Source organism: Cariama cristata, unplaced genomic scaffold, assembly GCF_000690535.1.
Source record: "Cariama cristata isolate BGI_N322 unplaced genomic scaffold, ASM69053v1 scaffold152, whole genome shotgun sequence".
NCBI classification, from domain to species: Eukaryota; Metazoa; Chordata; class Aves; order Cariamiformes; family Cariamidae; genus Cariama; species Cariama cristata.
In genome coordinates this window covers 12,785-35,940 of record NW_009604176.1, presented here as the reverse complement: position 1 = coordinate 35,940, position 23,156 = coordinate 12,785, and the positions used below count along the sequence as shown (strand labels likewise).

Here is a 23,156-nt window from a genome sequence, read left to right as displayed (position 1 = left end):
AAGCCCATTACCTATCAAACAGAAAGGTAAAAACTTCGTATGAGCTTGACTAGCCCTTCTTCAAACATGAGTTCTTACTCTCACCTCTGATGATGCCAATTAGCACTAAATATACGAGACAGCCAAACAACTACTGCAACTTTTCCTTTTTGTTCCACTCTTTTGCTTAACCAGAGCCCACATTCAGTAATTCTGTTTTCCCCTCCAAGATTAGATTGTGTTTACAAAATTTTCAACCAGACTCAAACTGCTCAACCCCATTCAGAATATGAAACAGGAGTCTCACTGCTAAGCACAATGTTTACCAATAAATCTTTTAAATTACAAACAGTTGTCTGTTTTGATACATAATTCTGACTAAAAGTCACTAAAGAATTATTTTTTTTTTTTACCTCTGATTTTGTGAAATCAAAGTCTCCAACAACTCCCTGTTTTCGGTTCAGAGCAAAAACATTATTTCCATGCAGAGATCCATGTACTATATTAGCTCCATGCAATGTTTGTAGACCTTGGGCCACTCCTTTCATCACTTTTAACGCCTCCTAATGATTTCATTTAGGTGTTTATTACAAAGATAGATATGGAAAAAACAAAGCACAGTATCAAGTCAGTTTCTATGCAGAACTAAGACTTTTTTTTTTTTTTTTTTTTTTTTTTAAGGCTTGTACGCAGTCAAGGTTCACGCCAATTCCATTTTATGAAGTATGGATTAATTCCCAGTAAGATTATTATGACTTGCACAGCCAGGCAGGGGAAAAAAAAAATTAAAAAATGCAGCCACCAATTAACAAATCACTAACATGAAAAAATATAGGGAGGGAAAAAAAAAAAACAACACACCAAACCAAAAAAGGAACCCACAAAAAACACCCAAACATTTAACTTGGACCTTTACAAATAGGTTCAAGTCAGCGAACAGAAGCTTCAAGTCATCAAATAGAACTAGAGAAAAGTCTGTATTGTCTTCTAGCTACTGCTTCTTCGAGAAGGGATGACTATCCAAACTGCCCATACTCTGTGTGGGGAGGACGGAAGAGGAAAAGGAGAGAGGTGAAATGAGGGAGGAGAAAAAAAAAATAAATTACACACAGAGGAGTCCTCTAAAACTTCAATACAGAAACACCTGCCCTGTACATCTAACATGTTCAACTTTAGTACTTTTACAATCTACTAGTAATACAGTTGAGGCATTAATTTCAATTAAAAAGTGTATCCAACCAAAATCTCTTTTACAAAGTTATAAACTACGGCCTGACCAGATGCTAAGAATGCCAGTCAAGCTATTCTGTGCAACTTTGTACAGTCACTGTCACGCACCAAAGGAAGTACACTAGTGAAACACCATCAGCATCATAAGATACAGCAAAACAGTAAGAGTCCGGTTCAAAAATACACAAAATAAAATGCTGAAAGTCTAAGTAGTTATACTTACTTCTAAAGTTAAAGGTGTATCAGCCTGTAAAGCTCCCAGACTTGCTCCTGGGTAGTACGGGACCATTAAATACACCAAAGGATCAGACTTCAACAAGAACAACAATAAAAAAAGGAAAAATAGAATCTTTCAAATATCAGGAATACGGCAAAGTTTAACATGCACTAGACGTGTAATAAATCAATTCATTATGTTTACTCAGTAGACAGTTTATCTAAACTCAGAAAGGAAGTATTTTTCTGATTCAGTGCTCCAACTTAAAACATCAAAGCTTTATGGTCCAACTGCAAGTCTTTCAGCTTAAACCAGAAATCAAGACCATCAATTTGAATCTTGCCTTGCAGAAAAGAAGGAACAACAGCTGTAATAATCCAGATTTCTCTTTCTGTTGATCCCAAGCTCTGTGATACTTGGCAACTCGTTCTATCACTTTGGCTTCTGAGCTTACGTCTACAGAATAGCCCTTAAAAACAAAACAGATACCCAAGTTATTATTCCTAATGCCTGTAACATTGTTGCATTAATTTTCTTTAATGAAGAAATACACATTGTTAGGTGCCATCAAATAACTTCCTCTTCTACTTAACATAAAATTCAATTCCAGCTGTCCTAGACTGTTTGCATATTTTCTTATTAACTCTTAGAAAGTCTGTAGCAACAAAACAGTGACATTTAAACAAGCCAAGTCAAAAGCAAGAAGATTATTTACAACTATGCCTCTCATAATACTACATCCCCTGGTTTCCCAATTGCTAGCAGATTGGTAGAGAAGCAGAGCAAGGGAAAAGCAGTGAAATCATCAGGAAGTTAAACCAGCATCTGCAAAAAGAAGGAATGAACAGGACAAAAACTGATACCAGAAAGAACAGACAGTAGAGGGGAAGTACTGTTCAGCACAGCAGTCCTCAAAAGAAGTGGGAGGCGGGGAGGGGGGGAATACAATCAGTAAGCAACATGGAAGCAATCCAGAAGGAAAACAATGCTTCATGTTCTACATGCCCCAACAAAAAAAATCTGAAAGGGTTACGAAAGGAACAGCGGAGTTCATTCAGAATCAGCACGTTAATAACCCAAGGCCTCACCTGCAGTGCTAACTGAAAGCCAGTGCCAACTTTACCTTTAAAAGAACCTTCTGGCCCTGAATTTCTGAACATACTAAAGGTCGCTTTGTGCTCAGTTCCTTCATGGGCTCAGCATCCAAAAGGTCTCGCTCCAGGCTGCGTGTCAGAAGTCCGCCGGAGTTCTAAAGCACATGCACACACAGATATCCAGGGTAAGCGCATGGCATTTAACAGCTCGTAAGATTCGAAGGCTTTGACTACCTCTCCTCTTCCTCAATCAGCTTTGCAAAGCACAAAACCAGTTGGGATACGTTAAAAAGTTACAGCACCTGTTATCAAGAGGCTGGCCATGACGAGGTAGCTAAGGAAATGTATTCCTTGAACATCTCCCAGAAGAGGGGGAGAAGGAGGAAGACCACAACAAACAAAGCTCAGGCTGTATGTCCCCCAAATGGACAGAGACTGTGCAGAGCCTTGTTGATGCAGAGCCTTGACAGTGCCCCAAACAAGAACTGACAGTGCATTCAAACACAGCCGCTGCTTACCATATAGTTTTGAATTCCTGCTTCTGGATAAAGAAGTGGTAACTCAGGGAAGCATTTCTGTACCAAATACGTAAGCTTCTCCTAAACGAAGGAAACAAGGCCCACAGCTTCAGGTCACTAGTTTCTCACATATATAAATATACACTGTCACTTGCAATGTATACCAAGGCCATTCAAATATGTACATTGACTATGACTGTATCTCCTTCAACAACATTATTCAAAGTAACACTGCCATTTGCTTTAAAAACAAAAACCAACACACATAACCACACACAACATGAATATGGTAGTTCAGTATGGACAGATTTTTTTAAATCTCTGAGGGCAGGTAGCGTTAAGGCCACAAACAGCTCATGCACTATCACGGAAAACATTTAAACATTTCATCTTTTCTACAACAGGCTTTAGGAAGCCTAAACAAAGGAAGACAACTTCACTATGGGTAAGCAGAGGAAGATAGTAATCAAGCAGTAACACAGACCAGGCCAGCATCTCAAGCATGGCCAGACCCCACACAGCTATTATGTTGCAAGATAACTATTCCACACAAATGTTATATCTGCAGAGGCAGGTGCATCACCACCACAAATTTTGGTGCCCTTCTACTCGCTCAAAAGGCAACGGTTTCCAGTTCTTCTCTGCATATAGCGGGCTTAGAGAAAGGATGATCTTCAACTTCAGGATAAAAGCCTGTTTTAACCTAGTCATAAGGAAACAGTTCCCCCCTTCTTGCAAGAAATACAGTCTTTATTCAGCAATTGAGTACACTCTCACCCGCAGCTCTTCTGGGTTGAGAACTACAACTCATTTTTTTTTCTCATGTCACCTCCCTATGGAGGTGGAAAGGGGGAGAAGGTCTGAAGAGACTGCGTTCAAATAGAGATAAAATTGATCAGCCTCCATGCCTTCTCCCATAGGTTTCACCAAAAAAGGGCCAGCTTAACATTAAACACTATAAAAATCACATTTTTTCTTCTACCCAGAGCACACATTAAAGCAACTGAAATGCAGATGTGCCTCATACAGGTTTGTTTTAGTTGCCTAAGTAGTTTAATACTCACATACTCTTCTTGTTCCTTGGATATTTCCTGAAGGACCCTATTTTGCAGATCATCAATTTCCTCTTTTATTCTGGTCATTTTAATCTCACTGTAATCATCAGACTGCATTAGGAATAACAAAGTCAGTGTGTAATTCTCATTCTGCTATTATACCAAACAATGGTAACCTACTATATCAGGATTTAAAAACAGTTTCCATAACACAGTTCTGGAGTTGAATGTATTCTCAAATCCATATTTTATTCAGTCTCCTTCCTGGAAACCCAAGAGAATCTCTTAAAACCTAATCACTGAGAAAGGTGTTCCCTTTATTTGTGTGACAGACCAAATGTTCTAGCCCTTTGCCTACTTGTTTCCTAAGTCAAAGAGCTTTTTTTTTTTTTTTAAATTAGCTGATCACATAGAATCATAACAGCAACATCATTCGTCTACCAGCAATGCCAGGTTCCATAATTCATCCACTTTTTCGTCCCATAAGCAGGGATTTTCCTCATGTCACTTCATTATTCAAGAATCCTTTCCCAATGGGTTTCATTAGTGTGTCTCATTTTAAATCCCTCTTGGAAGCTTACTGTCCCTTTGCAATGCTTACAGAGACACATGCAGGTTGGGTTTTTTTTCCTTAAACATCATCAGAATAATTAATGTGCCATCACACAAATAGCACTGAGGCTGGGGTAATATTTTCATTCTTTGGACTTCTTTGAGGGGTAGTGGGGAACCCCGAAAACTAGAACAGACATTGACTTCTGTTAATAAAGCGTGTATCCGCTTTGGTGACAAAGTAAAAATTTAAAGTAATCATACAACCAGCACAGTAAAAAAAGCTGGACACAACTGTTCATGCTGTGAACAGCAACCATCACCAGATGTTAAAAGCAGAGTGCCATGGCTGGGGACTGAAACAGAAAAGTGGCTATGTATCGACTTTTTTTTTCTTTTTTTTTTCTTTTTTTTCCTCCCTTCTTCTTTAAGCCATTCACGCTTGGTCTCAGGGGTCTGTAAAACTTCCACAGTTAAAAGTAAAATTGAGGTCAGAAAATACAAACTGTTCTATATAGTTACCACTTACTTGTACTAGACAAAACTAATGTTTCTAAACCAATTTGAAACACAGACAAAAACTCCAACACTGTAACATTTTCATACTTCCTCAAAGTTGTTCTTTTCAACCAGCTTCCACCTTAACTGAGCCTTTAAGCTTTTCACAGTTTTCTTAATTGATAATAAGTTATCAATATCAGGTCTTCTATTCAGCCATTCCTCAGTCTGTTTTTTGAACTAGAAAAAGAAAAAAATAAATCAGAACATGTTCAAGCATTCTATTTTAATATGCTTTAGTCCAATGCTTTAGAGAAACTGCCTGAAATCTATTTGAACTCAGTTTTTCAGTGTCTTTCCCCACAGAAGAGGGTTTTTATTGTGTTTCATTTTAATTACATTAACAACCTTCTGGAAAACCAACATTCTACTTAAAGCTCAATCCCCTTAAGTTACGTATTACTGATTTGTAATGAATCCAGAGATTCCAGCTTCCACTGCTTTATTTAAAAAAAAAAAAAAAACAAAACAAAACCTATCTTTGCATTTAACCAAAATGAAGCATTGGCTGAGGTAATGTACAACTGCAACTCTCAAGCTTTAACCCAACCAATCTCTCATCACCAATATACTCCTAGAATTTCCTTATAAAAAGATAAGAGGACATCTTTCAAAAAGAAATTATGTCAGAAAGTGTTACTAGCAGAGATCAATGTGACAGAAATAAACAAGGCATAAACTCACCTCAACACCAGCCAAATATCTCTTCTGTATGACCTCGATCATACTTTGCTCCTGACAAACTTTATTTATAACTTTATTGTAAGCACTCATAATTATTCCCTTCTCTGCTTCATCAAGATCCTAGATTGAATTATACAGAGGGAGATTAAAGATAGAGAGCCATTCTTCATTTATACACACCGATGTTTAAGATCTAAAACCTTTACTGAGAAATCCAATTGTTAATGAAAAAATAATTTATCCGATTTCTCTCTCTCTTCTTAAAGAGATTCTAAAAGGGAGTTAGCAAGTCTAAGAGTTCACCCAATAGTTTCAACAGAATAAAATCCATCGGCACTTCTATGCAGAAGTCCAATTTCATATTCCACATGCTATGACGGAATTTTTTTTAAGGACAGCATGGTTAAATACATAAGAGGCATTAAAGTATGCCACTGCTCTTTTAAAAGAGAGTCACTGGTTCTTTCACAGAAAGCAGTCACAAGCAGACTAAACTACTGGTTTGTTGTGAGTACAATGCTGCACCAAAAGTTCAACTTTTGCTGACATGACCATTCCCTGGCACAGCACGGAGTCTCATTGCAGAGATAATGTGAGTACCTCAAAGGGTTAGCAAAAGAGAATGGAGGAAATGCTTATCAGAAAAGGTAAATAACTGCGAAGGTGGCTAACACAAGCATAGAAAAAGATTACCAGTAAGGCAAGAACACTTGTCCCATACAAAATGAAAGTGATGAAAAACAAGAGTCTAAAGACCAGAAAAACTAAATTTATCCAAACACATTTACCCAGAGAGAAAAACCCATTATTTTAAACAGAAACTTACCTTCCATCACCTGTATTTTCAACACAAGCACCAAAACTCAGCACAGTTCAAAGAAAGCACATAGAGAGGGAAGAATCAGTTTTCCCAGTATTTCTTAGTGAAGCCAGTCATACATACAGTTAAGTTCCTGTAACCCAAAGATGTCCTCTGCCTGTTGCTTGGAAAACACATTCTCTTCTCTCTGGGGAGCAACCTGAGTGACTTTCTATCACATTTCCACAAAAAAAGATGTTGCCTTGTAGTGAATAAACTCATCTGATCCACTACGAAAAGCTTTAAACTGAAATCAAAAGATGTATAAAACGCATAGAAGTCATGACACAGCAGGTATAATTAGAACTTACATTTAAGTCTGTATCCAGTTCTTCACAAATAGCCAACTCAACCTTTTTGAGAACTTCATCCGCATTGCCAACCACTTCCTCTAAATCTGAAGATGCTTCTGACATCAGGTCAAAACACTTCAAAGAGAGGGGGGGAAGTCAGCCTTGCAATTGAAAGTAAGAAGTTAGCAAGCAGACAGCAAAACCAAACAAGAAATAGAAAGAGTTAGCACTACTGGAAATCTAATCAGGATTTGTGTCAGATCTCACCTTTAGCTGCCTCACGCTTGAGTGATACAACGACTTATAGAAATAACAGAGTTAAGATTCACCAGGCAAGAAGGAAGTTGATTCTTGCCTTGATCAGGTTTTATTTTCCTAATCTCATTTTGATTTTTACCAAAAATGAAACAGTAGAAGAATCCCAATCCTTCTCCTGTTGAGTTTCATGTCAAAAATCAACACGAATGCTGGTAACACAGTGATACACAAGATGCTCAATACAGCAGTTTCACTTTCGAGTAGGCTTTCCATTCCTATATAATACTATCTGAGATAAAGACACATCCTGGGATCTATATCACGGTTTATCAAGTGTGAAATAAGGTTAAAGATTTCACCAGGAAACTCTATGTGTTTTCACAGAAGTCAGAAATAACTTAGCTTCAAGATATAAGACACAGAAGGTGCCAGCAAAAAATCAGTAAGATCAGCTTATAATTACATTGAATGTTGTTTTCAGCAAAGTTTTGTTACTTATATCTGCAGAAAAGAGATACTGCACTGGCAACCAGAACTAAAATGAAAATAGGTCTCATGTTTAACATGCAAGATACACAGTCATAATAGAAACCTGCAAACTCCACCTTGTTCCTTTACTGATCAAGCGTATCCACTAAAGATTTTTAAAATATTTTATTGCCTTAACCTTAAAGGAACTAAAAAGAAAAACCTTAACAGTGCAAGTTCAAACAGCATGTTGCTCCCCAAAGCCTGGAGTTGCATACTGGAAAGGAGCTGCCCAGTCTCTCTGAAAATCTCCTTATCTGTCATTGGCTCATTTCCTATTGTAGATTCTGATCAATGCTACACAAGATTAATTTGGGTTCAGAAAGACAGGAAGAGGAGTATCTATTTAAAATAAGGGGAGAGAAAACACTTCAAAGAAGCATTTCCTCTACACAACTGCTCGTACTTTTTTTAAAAAGGAGCTAGAAGTTAAATTGCAATAGAAAAACTGTACATCAAAAGCTTAAATGATTAAGATGGATAAATGAAAATTTCTTCCTTGGCCTACCTACCAATGCTTTACCAACCCATGCCAAAGTCTGTACATTTCCTGTGTCTCTGAACCCTTTGTGGAAAAGTTCAGATTTGAAAAAGGTAAACCAAAGTTCATCACTACACTGACAAACTTCAGTCACTCATACATGCAGAATGGCACTCTGAGTTGCGCCCAGCAATCACAGAACCCGACTTGCAGGTTTGTTTGCCCCTCTAATTACTGACATGATTATAAACATCTGCAAGTAATTATATTCATTAACATTATACTGCATATGACATGCACAAGTCTACACTTCTGCTGAAAAGCATTTACCATCAGGTCAAGGAACACTGTTATTCATAACAGCATCTGGCCGCAGTAAATGCTCTGGGTACAATGAAATGCAAGGGCAGAAAACCTATTCACTATGAAAGGGCCCGACTCTTGTGGATTATGTACAATTCACACAGGCAGGTAGGTTATGCTGACACATACTAAGAACACTTACGCACAACTAACATTTACACAACCCCAATCTTGTGTGGGATTTGCTGCTCCAGCTGGATCCCTATAAGTCTATGGGGCTTGATGGGATTCATCCAAGGGTACTTAAGGAGCTGACTGGTGTCATAGCGAGACCTCTCTCAATGGTTTTTCAATGCTCTTGGGAATCTGGAGAGGTCTCAGATGACAGGAAGCTGGCCAATGTTGCCCCAGTTTTCAAGAAAGGCAATAGGGATGACTCCAGTAACTACAGGTCTGTCAGTCTCACTTCAGTGCCTGGCAAAATTATAGAGAAGACTATTCCAGGAGTTACTGAAAAACGTCTGAAAGACAACGCAGTCATTGATCGCAGCCAGCACGGGTTCACGAGGGGAAAGTCCTGTTTAACAAACCTAATTTCTTTTTACAACTAAGTTACACACCTCATTGATCAAGCGAAGCCCGCTGATGTAATTTATTTAGATTTCAGTAAAGCTTGTGATACTGTCTCTCACATTATCCTCCTGGACAAAATGTCCAGCATACAGCTGGATAAACACATAATGCAATGGGTGAGCAATTGGCTGGTGGGTCAGGCTTAAAGGGTTATAGTAAATGGGGCCTCATCGGGCTGGAGATCAGTCACCAGTGGGGTTCCACAGGGATCCATCTTAGGGCCAGTGCTCTTGAATGTCTTCATAAGTGACTTGGACACAGGACTCAAACGCATACTAAGTAAGTTCGCTGATGATACAAAACTGGGAGGAACTGCTGACACCCTCGAAGGCAGAGAGGCCCTGCAAAGAGATCTAGACAAATCACAGAGCTGGGCAATCACCAACCATATGAAGTTTAACAAGCACAAGTGCTGGATTCTGCACCTGGGATGGGTCAACCCTGGATACACATACAGACTGGGGAACAAGAGGCTGGAGAGCAGCCCTGTGCAGAAGGACCCGGGAGTTCTGGTCAATGGCAAGTTGAACATGAGTCAACAGTGTGCCCTGGCAGCCAAAAGGGCCAACCATGTCCTGGGGTGCATCAAGCACTGTATTGCTAGCTGGTCAAGGGAGTTGACTGTCCTGCTCTACTCTGCACTAGTGTGGCCTCACCTCGAGTCCTGTGTGCAGTTTCAGCTGCCTCAATATAAAAAGGATATAAAGCTACTAGAGAGCATCTAAAGGAGGGCCATGAAGTTGGTGAAGGATTTAGAGGGGAATTTGTATGAGGAGCAGCAGAAGTCACTTGGTTTGTTCAGCGCAGAGAAGAGACCGAGGGGAGACCTCATTGCGGTCTACAGCTTCCTCACGAGGGGAAGGCGCTGATCTCTTCTCTCTGGTGACCAATGACAGGACCCAGGGGAATGACGTGAAGATGTGCCAGAGGAGGTTCAGGTTGGATATTAGGAAGAGGTTTTTCACCCAGAGGGTGAACAAGCACTGGAATAGGTTTCCCAGCGAAGTAGTCACAAGCCTGACAGGATTCAAGAAGCATTGGACAATGCCCTCAGACACATGGTGTGAATTTTGGGGTTGTCCTGCGCAGAGACAGGAGTTGGACTCGATGATCCTTGTGGGTCCCTTCCAACTCAGGACATTCTATGATTCTAAGTGCAACAAGGAGATCAAGGAAGGTGGGCCTGCAGGAATGGAGTGAGAGCAGCTTTCAGTCTTCCCAGAAAGATTAAGAGTCCTAAACTAAGCAAGAACATAAATATTAAGCACAGAAACAGGAAAGCCACAAAGTTACCTCCCTAGTTTGCACTTTCTTTACAAGCAGAACTCAATGGATGGTAACCCACTCCCACCATCCATCTCCTTTTAAGACAAGTAACATGCACTCAACTCAAATGCTCCAAACCTCCTACAACTCAGACTGAGACAAAGCATCAGAATGGCATTCTAGAAAATACTGCAGGACATGCAAATAGAAGTGGACTATTTATTTGCATAAATTCTCCACACTCAGCATTTCAATGAGGAAAAACATTCTATTATAAATTTGTCTGCAACCTTTACCTAGATCATGTCAAGTCAGATTGGCTGCTTCTTTGCAGTGATCTTTCATCACCTCTTTCAGCAACATTTATGAACTAGAATCTTTTAAAATCTGAAGTCTTTCTATCCAAAAGCCACTTGAAAGGACCAATTAAAACATTTCAGTTGCACAATGAACAGACAGAGCACACTCATACAAATATTATACTTGCATAGAAGTACTGATCTTTACACAAAAGATGTCCTGTCATAAGAAAGCATAAACTCTGGCTCACCGCAAAGGTACACTAAGAATAAAAGTAAACTAACACTCCATTCCTCAATGCATTACCTTTCCCTCTGTATTGAGGCACTGTCCTTTAGTGCCACTGCTCATATGCACAATCTCCCGGCGCCTTAGGTAGTTACTCCTACTAATGCCTACTCCTCACAAGCTCAGTTAGAAAGTATCATACTTTATCTTTTTCACCAACAGGAGAGACTGACTGTTCACCTTACCTTTAAGATGTCACTGAACCAGTCAGCAAGAACTTGCAGAGCTGTGTCCGTATAATTTCTGACACAAATTAATTTATTCATTTTAACACTCTTCCACTTAAAGAACTGTTGAAATACGTCCTCAGAGTCATCTGCTTCAGAATCTTGCCCATGCACCATCTTCAGAGAAGACAACAGTTCCTGTGCATCAAGTGAATCACACAAAAACAGGTTTGAAAACAAGAAGAATTTTGTGACAATATACTAGATATAAAAATCAAGACATTCAACACAGAAAAAATTATCACTACCTGCTGGCATAAAATTATTCCTACTACAAAAGCCTCTTTCTATATCCAGTGAAGTATATTTTATATTCCACTTTCCTCTCAGATTTAGTGATAGTATGTCTACCAGAAACTGCAATGCAGAAAAGGATCTCACACAGAAATCATAAAGACTGATTTCTCCCTCCAAAACATGGAAGGACATGACACACAAAAGGCTTAACAGCTCATAAGAAGTCATTTGTATTCTGGTTTCTTCTTCCCTATGGCTTGGACTTTAAAGTCATACTCATCAGGAAAAAGAGCAAAATGGCGTTCAATTTATAATGCTCCTCATAGAACTGCTCAAATTCAGAAAACAAAGTGAACTTGTACTAAGAAACAAGGTGAGCAGCCAGACACCCAAGGAATGCTTCTGGACTGATCTCTCCCTTCAGAAGTCAAATCTCTTCTGATGCACCTTCATCATCACACTGATTCCTAGATTTCCTAGGAACAGCAATTATTTACATGTCTGACACCTGAAGGTCCCGTCAAACAAGTTTTACAGTCTGGAAACTTGTATTTCCATCTGAAAGCCAAGCATTCTGCAAGTATATGAAGCACAAGTTCCACCTCCTTTCAACCTATACCGGAAAAGAAACTGAAGTGCTACATGTAAGGGAAAGGCACTGAGGGAAAAGCTCAGGGCAAACAGAAATCACTTTTAAACAAAGGGGAGCTTGTCAAATGACCTGAAGAACAAGCGGGGTCAGGGAAGAACCTATCAGTCAGTTACCATCCTGACAGAAAGCAAGCCTTCCTTGCACCTGGATGGAAAGTCCCATGCTGAAAAAATACTTGAGAGCTACACTGGTGTTTGCAGGCAATTTGCTGTAGTTTGAAAAAGAAAATTCTCCCTAAACAGTGGGATTTACAATAGAATAGACTATTTCAGTTGGAAGGCACCTACAATGATCATCTAGTCCAAGTGCCTGACCAATTCAGGGCTGACTAAAAGTTAAAGCATGTTATTAAGAGCATTGTCCAAATGCTTCTTAAACACTGACACCTTTGGGGCATCGAACACCTCTCTAGGAAGCCTGTTCCAGAGCTTGACCACCCTCTCAGTAAAGAAACTCTTTCCAATGTCCAGTCTGAACCTACCCTGGCACAGCTTTGAACCATTCCTACACGCCCTATCACTGGATCCCAGGGAGAAGAGATCAGTACCTCCCTCTCCATGTCCCCTCCTCAGGAAGCTGTAGGGAGCAATGAGGTCATCCCTCAGCCTCCTTTTCTCCGAACTAGACAAATCCAGAGTCCTCAGCCACTCCTCACAGGCCATGCCTGCCAGCCCCCTCACCAGCTTTGTTGCCCTCCTCTGGACTCATTCAAGGACCTTCACATCCTTCTTAAATGGTGGGGCCCAGGACTGCACACAGTACTCAAGGAGAGGTCACACCAACACTGAATACAGCAGGTTAATCACCTCTGTTGCCCGGCTGGTTATGCGGTGTTCGGTGCATTCCAGGGTAGGGTTTGCCCTCTGGGTTGCCAGGGCTCACTGCTGGCTCCTGCTGAGCTGCTGTCAGCCACCGCCCGCAGATCCCTCTCTGCAGGGACTCCTCCAGCCACTCCTCTCCTAATCTGTACTTGTGCCCAGTGGTAGTCCACCCTAGGTGCAGAATCTAGCATTTGGACTTGTTAAATTTCACCCCATTAATCACAGCCCAATGCTCCAATCTCTCTAGATCCTTCTGCAAGGCCTCTTGTCCCTCAAGAGAGTCAACAGCACCTCCCAGTTTGGTATCACCAGCAAACTTGCTAATGGTGCATTCAACTCCTGCATCCATATCGTCAATAAATATACTGAACAGAACTGGCCCTAGAATTGAGCCCTGAAGAACATGGTTGGTGACCAGCCAGATGCAGCCCCATTCACTACAACCTTTTGAGCCCTGCCCTTCAGCCAGTTCCCCACCCAGCACACCGTGAACCCGCTCATCCCACAGTTGGACAACATGTCCAGAAGGACAGTACCAAAAGCCTTGCTAAAATCCAGAAAAAACTGCATCTACCTCCTTCCCTCCACCCACTAGGTGGGAGATCCCATCATAGAAGGTTGTGAGATTAGCTAAACAGGACTTTCCTTTTGTGAATCCATGTTGATTGCCTAATGATTGCATTATTCTTTAAATGCCCTTCAATAGTACCCAGTATAATCTTCTCCTTAATTGTTCCAGGAACTGAGGTTAGACTAACAGGTCTGTAGTTCCCTGGGTCTTCCCTCATGCCCTTTTTGTAGACTGGAATAATGTTGGCTAGCTTCCAGTCAGCTGGGACCTCCCCAGACTCCCAAGACCCGTGGTAGGTGATCAAGAGGGGTCCTGCCATAACATTCGATAGCTCCTTCTATGCTCTAGCATGAATCCCATCAGGCCCCATGGACATGTGAACATTCAGCTGATACAGCTGGTTCCTTACAATTTCAGTGTCCACAAATGGAAAGTCATTGTTCCCACACTCGTGGTCCTCTGACTCAGGGGACTGGGTAAGCCCAAGGTCTATCAGTATTAATAAAGGCTGAAACAAAAACCACATTGAATGTCTCCACATTTTTTTCACCCCTATTAGTCAGATGACCATCTTCAACAAGTATCAGTTCAATGTTTTCTTTGGATCTCCTCTTGCTATTAACGTACTTAAAAAACCCCTTCTTGTTATCAGAAACAACACTGGCCAGTTTCAATTCTAATTGAGCTTTGGTCATTTGTGTCTTCTCCCTGCATAATGAACCACAGCTCTTACTCTGCGCAAAGCCCGACCTTGCTTCCAGAGATCATACAGTTTCTTTTCCTCCTGAGCTCCACAAGCTGTTCAGCCAAGCTGGTCTTCTGCCCCACTTGCTTGACTTATGACACAGTTTAATTATCTGCTCCTGTGCTTCTAAAATGTGGTTCTTAAAAACTGACCAGCACTTGTGGACTCCTAAGCCCCCGAAAGCAAATTGCCAGGGTACTCTGCTAAATAGCTCCCTGAATAGCTTGAAGTTTGCTCTCCTGAAGTCCAAGGCAGCAACTCTGCTGTCCTTTTTCCTCACTACACTGAAAACTTTAAACTCAACCATTTCATGATCACTGTGTCCAAGACAGCCACCTACCATCACATCCTCCACGAGGCCTTCTCTATTCACAAACAGCAAGTTTAGGAGGGCATCTTTCCTAGCTGGCTCACCAAGTACATGTGACAAGAAGTTATCTCCTACAAACTTCAGTAATTTCCAAGGCATGCTCAGCACAGAAGTATGATATCCCCAGTTGATGTCTGGAAAGTTGAAATCTCCCCTAAGGACAAGGGCTACTGATCCAGAAATTTCTCATAATTGCTTATAGAATAAGTCATCAGCGCCTACATCCTGGCTGGGCGACTGGTAGTAGACACCCACAACAACATCTCCTTTGTTTTCTATCCCCCTAGTCCTTACCCAGAGGCTCTCAACCACATCATCACTACCTGTAAGGGCTGTGCAATCAAATCTTTCCCTTTCGTACAGTGTGACACCTCCACCTCACCTGCCCTGCCCATCCCCCCTGAACAGCCTGTAGCCCTCCATCCCAGCATGCCCATCATGGCACTCATTCCACCAAGTCTCACTAACACCAAAGATATCATAGCTCTGAGAGCTGACCAATGCTTCCAGTTCATCCTGTTTGTTTCTCATACTGCACGCATTGGCGTACAAGCATTTCAGGAACACTGCTGAGCCCTCCGTACTCCCAGGAGCAGTGTAAATGTTCCCACTACGATTGCCACACTCAGGTGACGCCATGCCAACCCTTGGCTTACTGCAATCCTGTTGGTATCCTCTTCCCCCTTCATTTGACTGGATGTACCTGTGCTTTTGTAATAAACAGCATCCTTCAGCTTTCAAAACCCATCATTTTACTTATCCACATCATTCCTGACAAGATGACTAAAAAATCGCTAAGAAAGGCTGCTGACAGTTTGCTTATATAAAGTGTTTCACTTTTTTTCTTTTCTCAGATTCCAGAACATTTAAGTATCACAGACCTTTCCAAAAAACACCTAGGTCATGTAGATGAAGAAAAACACCAAAAGACCTCCCCTTCTCCTGAGAGAGGTTCTTCACCTTTGCGTCCCTTCAGACTCAACAGCCAATCCTATGGAAAAAGCAGTATGACAGAACTTAAAGTCACTCGTCAGGAGCCTTTTAGACACTTGAAACACAGAGATCATATGAGCAACCAAATATAGTTTAAGTAAAACAGACTGACACTACTACCACAGGCCAGAACCTGGCAGCAACGGCCTCCCCTTGCTGAGGGCTGCAGGTACCGCGGAAGTGAGGAAGTGAGCTTGATCAATTTTGTAGAACTACACATGATGATGCCACAACCAGGCCCCAGCTCTACAGAGCACAGTCAAAGGTCAAATTGGAGCCAAAAGCATAAAAATTTCCTCACATCATAACTAACTAAATATAGTGACACCCCCCTCCCAAAACAAACAAACAACAACAAAAAAAACCCCACCACACCACAAAACAGTATTTCATAAAAATTACAAAACCACTTTCATAACATTAGCTACTACAGTGAACGGCATTCATTCAGTACAATTGATCATTTAAAACACCAATTTCCAACTGAGCCAAGTGACACGAGCTTTGTACAAATATGCTTGTCTATAAGCAAATAAAAAAAGGAGGTTTGTGATAAATTTATGGAGGTTATTTAAATGATTCAAGTGCACAACAGATTTTTCTTGCATTCTTTTTTGAACAGTTGGATTTTGATACACATGGATAGAAAATGGCACGGCAAGAGAGAAGTCAGGTTCAAACGGAACAGTCTGAAGGATGCAGAAAAAAAAACCAGCCCATTTAACAGTAGCCAAAACTGAGTAACAGAACTGAGAAAAGTGCTCAGTAACCGTTCCATATCCAATATCACACCCTGTTTACAAAAATAATAGCACTAGCCACACCAGAAGAGTACATGCATGCATTCCATCAGCCTGTCCTCAAGGAAAGAATCCTGTGAGTTACATCCTATTCCTTCCCATTTATTTTTCATACTATCAACACACTTCCCTAAACCATTAGCAACTTCACCAGCATATGGATACAGTAAGTAGGTTCCAGAAGGGTAACAAGTTACCATATGAAGACAGCTCAGTGGCCTACATGCACTTGTCCCAGTTGCCATCTGTAAGCACAGTAACTCAAAAGGAGCAGAACAAGCTACCACACGCTATCCACGGGGCAGAGGAAACATGCTTACAGACAGCTAATACAGAACAGCTGACAACTGTTCAGCTCACACCCTAGCTTGCTTTAGAGTAACTTTATATGTATGCCCACACTCTTCAGCTTCCTCTTAACCAAGGCAGTATTATCACTTGGAAAGCATGGAGCTCACCAATTGATTATTTCGGTCCTAGCCAGCTGGACTCAGCTGTGGCTGATGCCGTTTGATTTTGTCTGTAGTTCAGGCCAATAACAGTTCTCACTGGAAGGTACAAAACGTAAGTCAGAAGAGATGTGCAATGCAGAAGAGAGGTGTGCAATACACAGCCTCTGTGAGAAAGCCATGAGCTTCCAAGCTCCTGTTCTTCTGAGAGACACTGGAAGAAACACTCATTTCTCTAGGACAGCACAGCACAACTGCTTCAGCTCTATAAAATTGCAACCAAGGTTCTCGCTGATATTTAGTATAAACTTCTTTCTGTTTCCCCACTTGGGAAAACTATTTTGATCTTCTAGCTCCTAATACAAGAGAGGATCATCAATACAGTTAAGCTAAAGCATAAAATTCACTTAATACACCTAGCAGCATTTCAGTACCCCTTCAAATATTTTCAAAAAACCATTAAAATTTCACTGCAGTACAATTACCTAGAAGATGCTTAATGCCTACCACCTAGTGGATTAGCACAGCATAACCTTTAAACACATACCAAAAAAAACCCAACCACACAACAGAAAAAACCCACACAACAACACACTGCAACATTCCTCTGTCTGAAGGAGGAGGATCCACACAGGGCCTGCAGTGAGAGAAAGCTGTAAAATGCCACCCATCCAGTATCTTTTCTAATTAGACACCAATCTGCGTATCAGATTACAACCAAAATAAGTGTATCAAAACATTTTTTTGAATGGCTTTGAAAAATAATTCCATTAGAAATGGAGTAAGTAATTCCATGAAAATTTGAATGTTTCAATTTATTAATGCTGCTCCAACATTATACAAACTTATAATGCAGCCTGTAATCATGGTGATTTTTCATAAGAACCCAATCTCATTCATATGTGGATGAATACATCTCTGGAATTTGTACAGACAAGCTGTCAAACTACTGCCAAACTTTGTCCCCCCTCCACACACACTCACACAGTCAAAACAAGAAGTAGTATTTCTAAAGTTAAAAATAAGAGAAGAAATTATTTCTAATAGCAAAGACCAGAAACACCAACTTGGTGTTTCTACTGGTAAAGTCCTCTTCAAAAGTTCTTACTGCCTCTGACAGAGCCTATTTCCCCATCTATTTCCCCACTTTCTGTTGTTGGGTTGGTTGGGAGGGAGAGAGACTCCTGGTATAAACATGTGCTTCTGTAGTGTTTAAGTCTCACCTTAAAAAAAAAAAAAAAAAAGAGCTTTAAACATTTTACACTTCGCTACACCAGTCCAAACTACACAGCCACCTTAACAGAAAGGGCTAGCAAAGCATATAATCCAACCACAAAAACCAGTGCCACAATTTACAGGATTGACTTTTTAATTGTTGGTTCTCTCATTAACACCTGTCTTCTAAATATTCTGTGCTTTGTGAAGTCTTGTTAGTCACCAAACACAGTACCATAAGAGAAAAGCTGCTGCTCAAAGCCAGGATCTGGATAATAATTTGCTTCTAGAAACAAAACATCTAGGAGACCAGGATCACAAGTACTACAGGTGTCAGATGTACAACTTAACTCAGAAGTGTTACCTAAAGCTTCATCTGCCACTGTCGAGGTCTCCAACTATAAAACGTTTAACAGTTAAGAAATGCCTTCCACAGATTCTCAGTGTTTCAGAATCAAAACTGATAGAAGTAACCTCCTTACTTGCAACGTCGTCGAGCGCTCAGAGAGGGGCAGTTGATCCACTTCCAAAATTAATTCTTCCACTGCTGAATACAAGTTCTGCTGCACCTCATCCCTCTTGGTAATCAATTCATCTCTTTCATCCTATGCAGAAGGAAAAGCAAGTCAGCAACTCACACCCAAACACCACATATGCAATGTGGAAAGTGATACAAAAAGTGTTAACCCCTGCAAAGTATGAATAGCATAATACATGCCTAAGAGTGAAAAAGCAAATTTTGTTTTTAACCTCTACTCCTATGGCATTACCACCTTGCACAGATACAGCACCCTTTACAGCTTAAAACTATGACTGCATTACCAGACAACTAAAGAAACAGTTACTGCATGACTGTTGATAACAGTGGGAGTCCTAACTGCCACTGTAAACTTAAAATGTCCTAGTTGTCCTGCGGCTTTTGATTGTACTACAGAAATCAGAATTTAGATTATCCACACTTCCACACATGCCAAATTATATCCACAAAGCCAGATTGCAAAAGATTTCTTGCTGGAGAAGAATACTCTAGAATAAATTAAAAAAAATCCTTTTACTAACTTTTTTCCTTGTCTTCCAGCAGCAAAGACAGGTGACCTGTAAACTCCCTGCCGAATATCTGCGGTAAGATCATTAAACTAAAGATAATCTTTTAGAAACAAAGTTTCCCTTGGAAGGCTGGCAGGATTAGTTCTGCTAATGGGAAAGAAACCCCACATTCATATCAGACAAGGTACCTAACAGACTCACCAAAACCAAACCTTTCAAAATGGATGAAGCAACTTACTCAGAAGCATGTTTGCAGTGTTCTTTTCACAGTGATTTAACCCAACATGCCCACAGAAATATGAAAATATATATGAACATGGAAGACCATACTACAGCTTTACAGACCTGTTGTAAAGATTTGCTATTCCCTCCTACACCTATCCCCAAAAATGAAAACGTAAGTAAAATGACTCAAGTAGCTATAAAACACTTTCTTGACACACATTTCCTTCCTTACCCCAGGGAAAAAAAAAAAAACAACAAACACTAAAAAAAAAAAAAAAAAAAAAAACCCACAACACACAAAAAAACCCAACCAACCAAACATACATCTTGGAAAGTCTAGTATGGAAGGCAATTAGTAAAGAAACAGAAAACAACAGAAGAGTTAACCATGGCACTAATACCAGTTTCACATGGAGCCAAAGAACAAACAAACACTTCCTGCTAACAAGCAATATATAATATAAATATAACTGTAATAGAAATATGTATACACAAACACAGGTTCCCAGAGTTTTTAAATTTAGTTTATCTAGTGAAACCTTAAAAATTCCTGATTAAGTCAACTTCTAAGTATTCACAGAAGACAGACTAGAAACCTTTTGCCTTTAACAGACAAGGGCAGAAAGAGAACCAATGGCTGGAAACTGAAAGATGGACAAACTCCAATTAAAAATGAAACCCCAAGTTGCAGCATAGACTGCTTTAAAACTCAGATTAGCAATTGAAGAGATGTTGTAATTCAGCCAGACATTAGTGGGCTGGATAATAAAAATCAGTGGATTAAGTTCTACTACAGAAGGCGAACACAACATGTTGTTTTAGCACTTAAAGTCATGGAACAACAACAAGAAGATTTAATTGGCACTTCTGCACTTTTTGAGCATCTTTGGTGACCAAAAGCACATTTTCATTTTTTTTTTTACAAACTTTCTGATGCTTTTTCTGCATAAGACAGGAGGTAGTTTCTAAAAGAATACCACAATGCACTGCATAAAAATGAATAAAGATCCCCTGTCAGAAAGAACATTTTACAAGATAAGATTTCTACAGAATTTCACTTCAAAAACTGGAGCAATAGAGACTTAATGTAGAAGAAGATTCATCTGGGCAACCAAACTCCAATTAGTACCAGTTCAAGCACTAGAGTAAATTTAACAGCCTACACATGACTAAATGACAATCCAGGAACAAAACGGACAGCTCGCAAGTCACAGGACAAGCCTCCAATCTGCCATTTAATTGGGTACATGTGATAGTTCATGGCTCAGAAAATGCCTGTTAAAGAACGGTAACTTCAGAGAGCATTAAGTACACAGGCAGTATTTTAATAGTCTGCTTTAGAAAGATGCAAGCTCATCACAACAGCAAATAGTAGAATTAAACTCCTTTAGAACAGGCTAAAGGCTTCTCAAACTACATAATTTAGTTTATTTTGTGTCTAGTCCATCTTATACCTCTCAAAACAAACAAACAAACCCCCACAACTCGACAAACCACCACCAGACTCGGTCAAACCAAATGCCAAACTAGCTTATCATCTTGTTTCTTGTTACTACAGCAATGCTCATGAAAGTCCGTAAGAGCAGGGTATCTATACTGCAATCACCTCATCACTGCATTCATGCTTTAGTGTGATTTAATGACCTCATAAGCAAGAGAAAAAAATTAATTCCCTCTCCATGGATAAATTCTAACCCATTTTTAGAGCCTATTTCTACTTTTAGCCCCAGTTTTTGGCTCCCTTTAGTGCAAGTTACTACTTTGCAGTATATGAAATAACTAAATCTACCTCTGGCATCAGCATCCTCATTAAATGGCTCTAGTTATCCCACCCTATTCCACTTTTTTTTTTTTTAAAGGAGCAACTGAATAGTTCCCCTCTTTTAAACATTGGCATGATTATTTTTCCATCCTTCCCACAAAAAACGTGGAATATGTACACTACAGTCTCGAAAGTAAATCTTGAATAAGTTTCTAAATCAAAATCGTAAATTAAGCAACACATCCACAAAACACTATCTACGATGTCTGAAAAGTCAGTATTTGTATTACAACCTATTACTATGAGTATCTGCCTACATTGCTATCAGGGGAATTTCTAATTAACTCTGTTTTTTCATCTGCAAAGCTGCCATCCTCTCAATAATGTTTCACAGAAGAGCTGGTTAAGTCACCAGCACCACTACCTTCCTATCTGGACACAGAATTTACATCAAATTCTATGATTAGTTCTGAATATATTTTTAAGCATTTCCACTCCAGAAGAATCATCTTTGTTATTTTCACACACACCATGTCCCAGTACTACCTCAATTCACTGATAATCTTCTTATGTTTCCAAGTCATATGTTACATGAATACCTTATTAAGAACAAATGCTCTGGTCGCTCATATTAATTTTTCCGACAATATCTAGGAAAGACCCAGTTAAACCAGCATAAATCAACTAAGAAAGCATAGACAATGAAAACTGAAATAATGCCATTTAGTCTGCACTCAAACTTTATTGGGTTTACTCATGCCTGTGATATCTGTTTAAGATGCACTAGGTTTCCCCCAAAGCAAGACAAGATGTTCACTCCCAAGAGCTTACAAACAAATGAGGGTTGTGACAGTGAGAGAGGGCATCAGCACTCCAGGGAGGTTAAAGGAAGAGCACATTGCTTAGGCAACTGAATAGCAAGAATTAACTTGGTAAAACCAATTTTGACAGCTAAATTGACAGATTAAGCAGAGTCAAACAGTCTGCTATAGTTCAATAGCCAACTATTTCATCCATCTGTTTGGGTTCACTGGGCTTCCTGTACACTGCATTTACATGTACCTCATTTTAACTGAGCAGGAAACAGTTAGTGACATTAACATACTTGATTGCACTATCAAAAATATCTGTTAGCCTATCTACAGTCAGTATAATTTAAGCAGGGATGACAGGCAGAATAACAAGCACACCCTTTTACTGTGTGCATCCTAGACATTTCTTGTATTTGAAAATACAGTAGCCAAGGTCCTGTGGCATGCTACAGCACATAAAATAGCTTTTTAAAAATCAAAATGATTCTCAGGGGAAAAAAAAGTGAAGTCACTACGCCACATGTTAAAACAGGACAACCTTTGTGGTACTGCAGCTCTAGCACTATGCCACCAAAACTTAAGCTCTGTACTCCTCACCTACCAAGTCTTCAAAATACTTAAATTCCACAAGAGCCTTGCAAAGCCCTGCTTCCAGCTGCTACAAATTCATCTCGAAAACTAAATTAATTCTTCACGGAGCTCTACACTTCCAAACACATTCCCACTTGCATACCCTTTGCAGCACTCAGGCACTCTGGGGGATACCTAATATCTAGCAGAACTCCCATCTTCTTTATTTTTCCCTGTTTAAAGCATTTGTGACACTACCATGACAACTTCATCTCTTCAGACAGCAGGAAGTTTTGTTTGGTTTTTTTTGGGGGGGTTTTGGTTTTGTTGGTTGGTTGGGGTTTTTTTAGAACAACAGTATGCTCTTGAAAGTCACAAGATTCCACGCCACCATTCGTGTACACCTTAGCTTAGGCAACCAGGAACAATGTCAGAATGGGCAGAGGACACCAGGGCGGCATTGTTGACTTCTGAACAAAACGAGTTTAAGCCATGTGTGAGGCCACCCCTTGCCAACACAAAACAGAGGACTACACAAACACATGTGGAGCTACTAGAAGCAGC

The 23,156-nt window shown here is 40.1% G+C and overlaps 1 protein-coding gene across 1 annotated transcript in view; it reads right to left on the bottom strand.

The window, feature by feature from the left end:
* Positions 1–305: 305 nt before the first annotated feature.
* The window catches only part of STK31 (serine/threonine kinase 31), a gene marked incomplete at its 3' end in the record, with an annotated part of 35,404 nt that continues 12,553 nt past the window's right edge, over positions 306–23,156 (bottom strand). Inside the window, exons 11-21 of the mRNA XM_009695457.1 lie at positions 18,659–18,781; positions 11,282–11,461; positions 7,058–7,174; positions 5,888–6,007; positions 5,252–5,383; positions 4,103–4,204; positions 3,039–3,119; positions 2,550–2,675; positions 1,770–1,895; positions 1,433–1,519; positions 306–542 (exon numbers count right to left, since the gene is read on the bottom strand). Of these exons, the coding sequence (XP_009693759.1) occupies positions 306–542; positions 1,433–1,519; positions 1,770–1,895; positions 2,550–2,675; positions 3,039–3,119; positions 4,103–4,204; positions 5,252–5,383; positions 5,888–6,007; positions 7,058–7,174; positions 11,282–11,461; positions 18,659–18,781 (1,431 nt within the window). The remainder of the gene's footprint in view (positions 543–1,432; positions 1,520–1,769; positions 1,896–2,549; positions 2,676–3,038; positions 3,120–4,102; positions 4,205–5,251; positions 5,384–5,887; positions 6,008–7,057; positions 7,175–11,281; positions 11,462–18,658; positions 18,782–23,156) is intronic.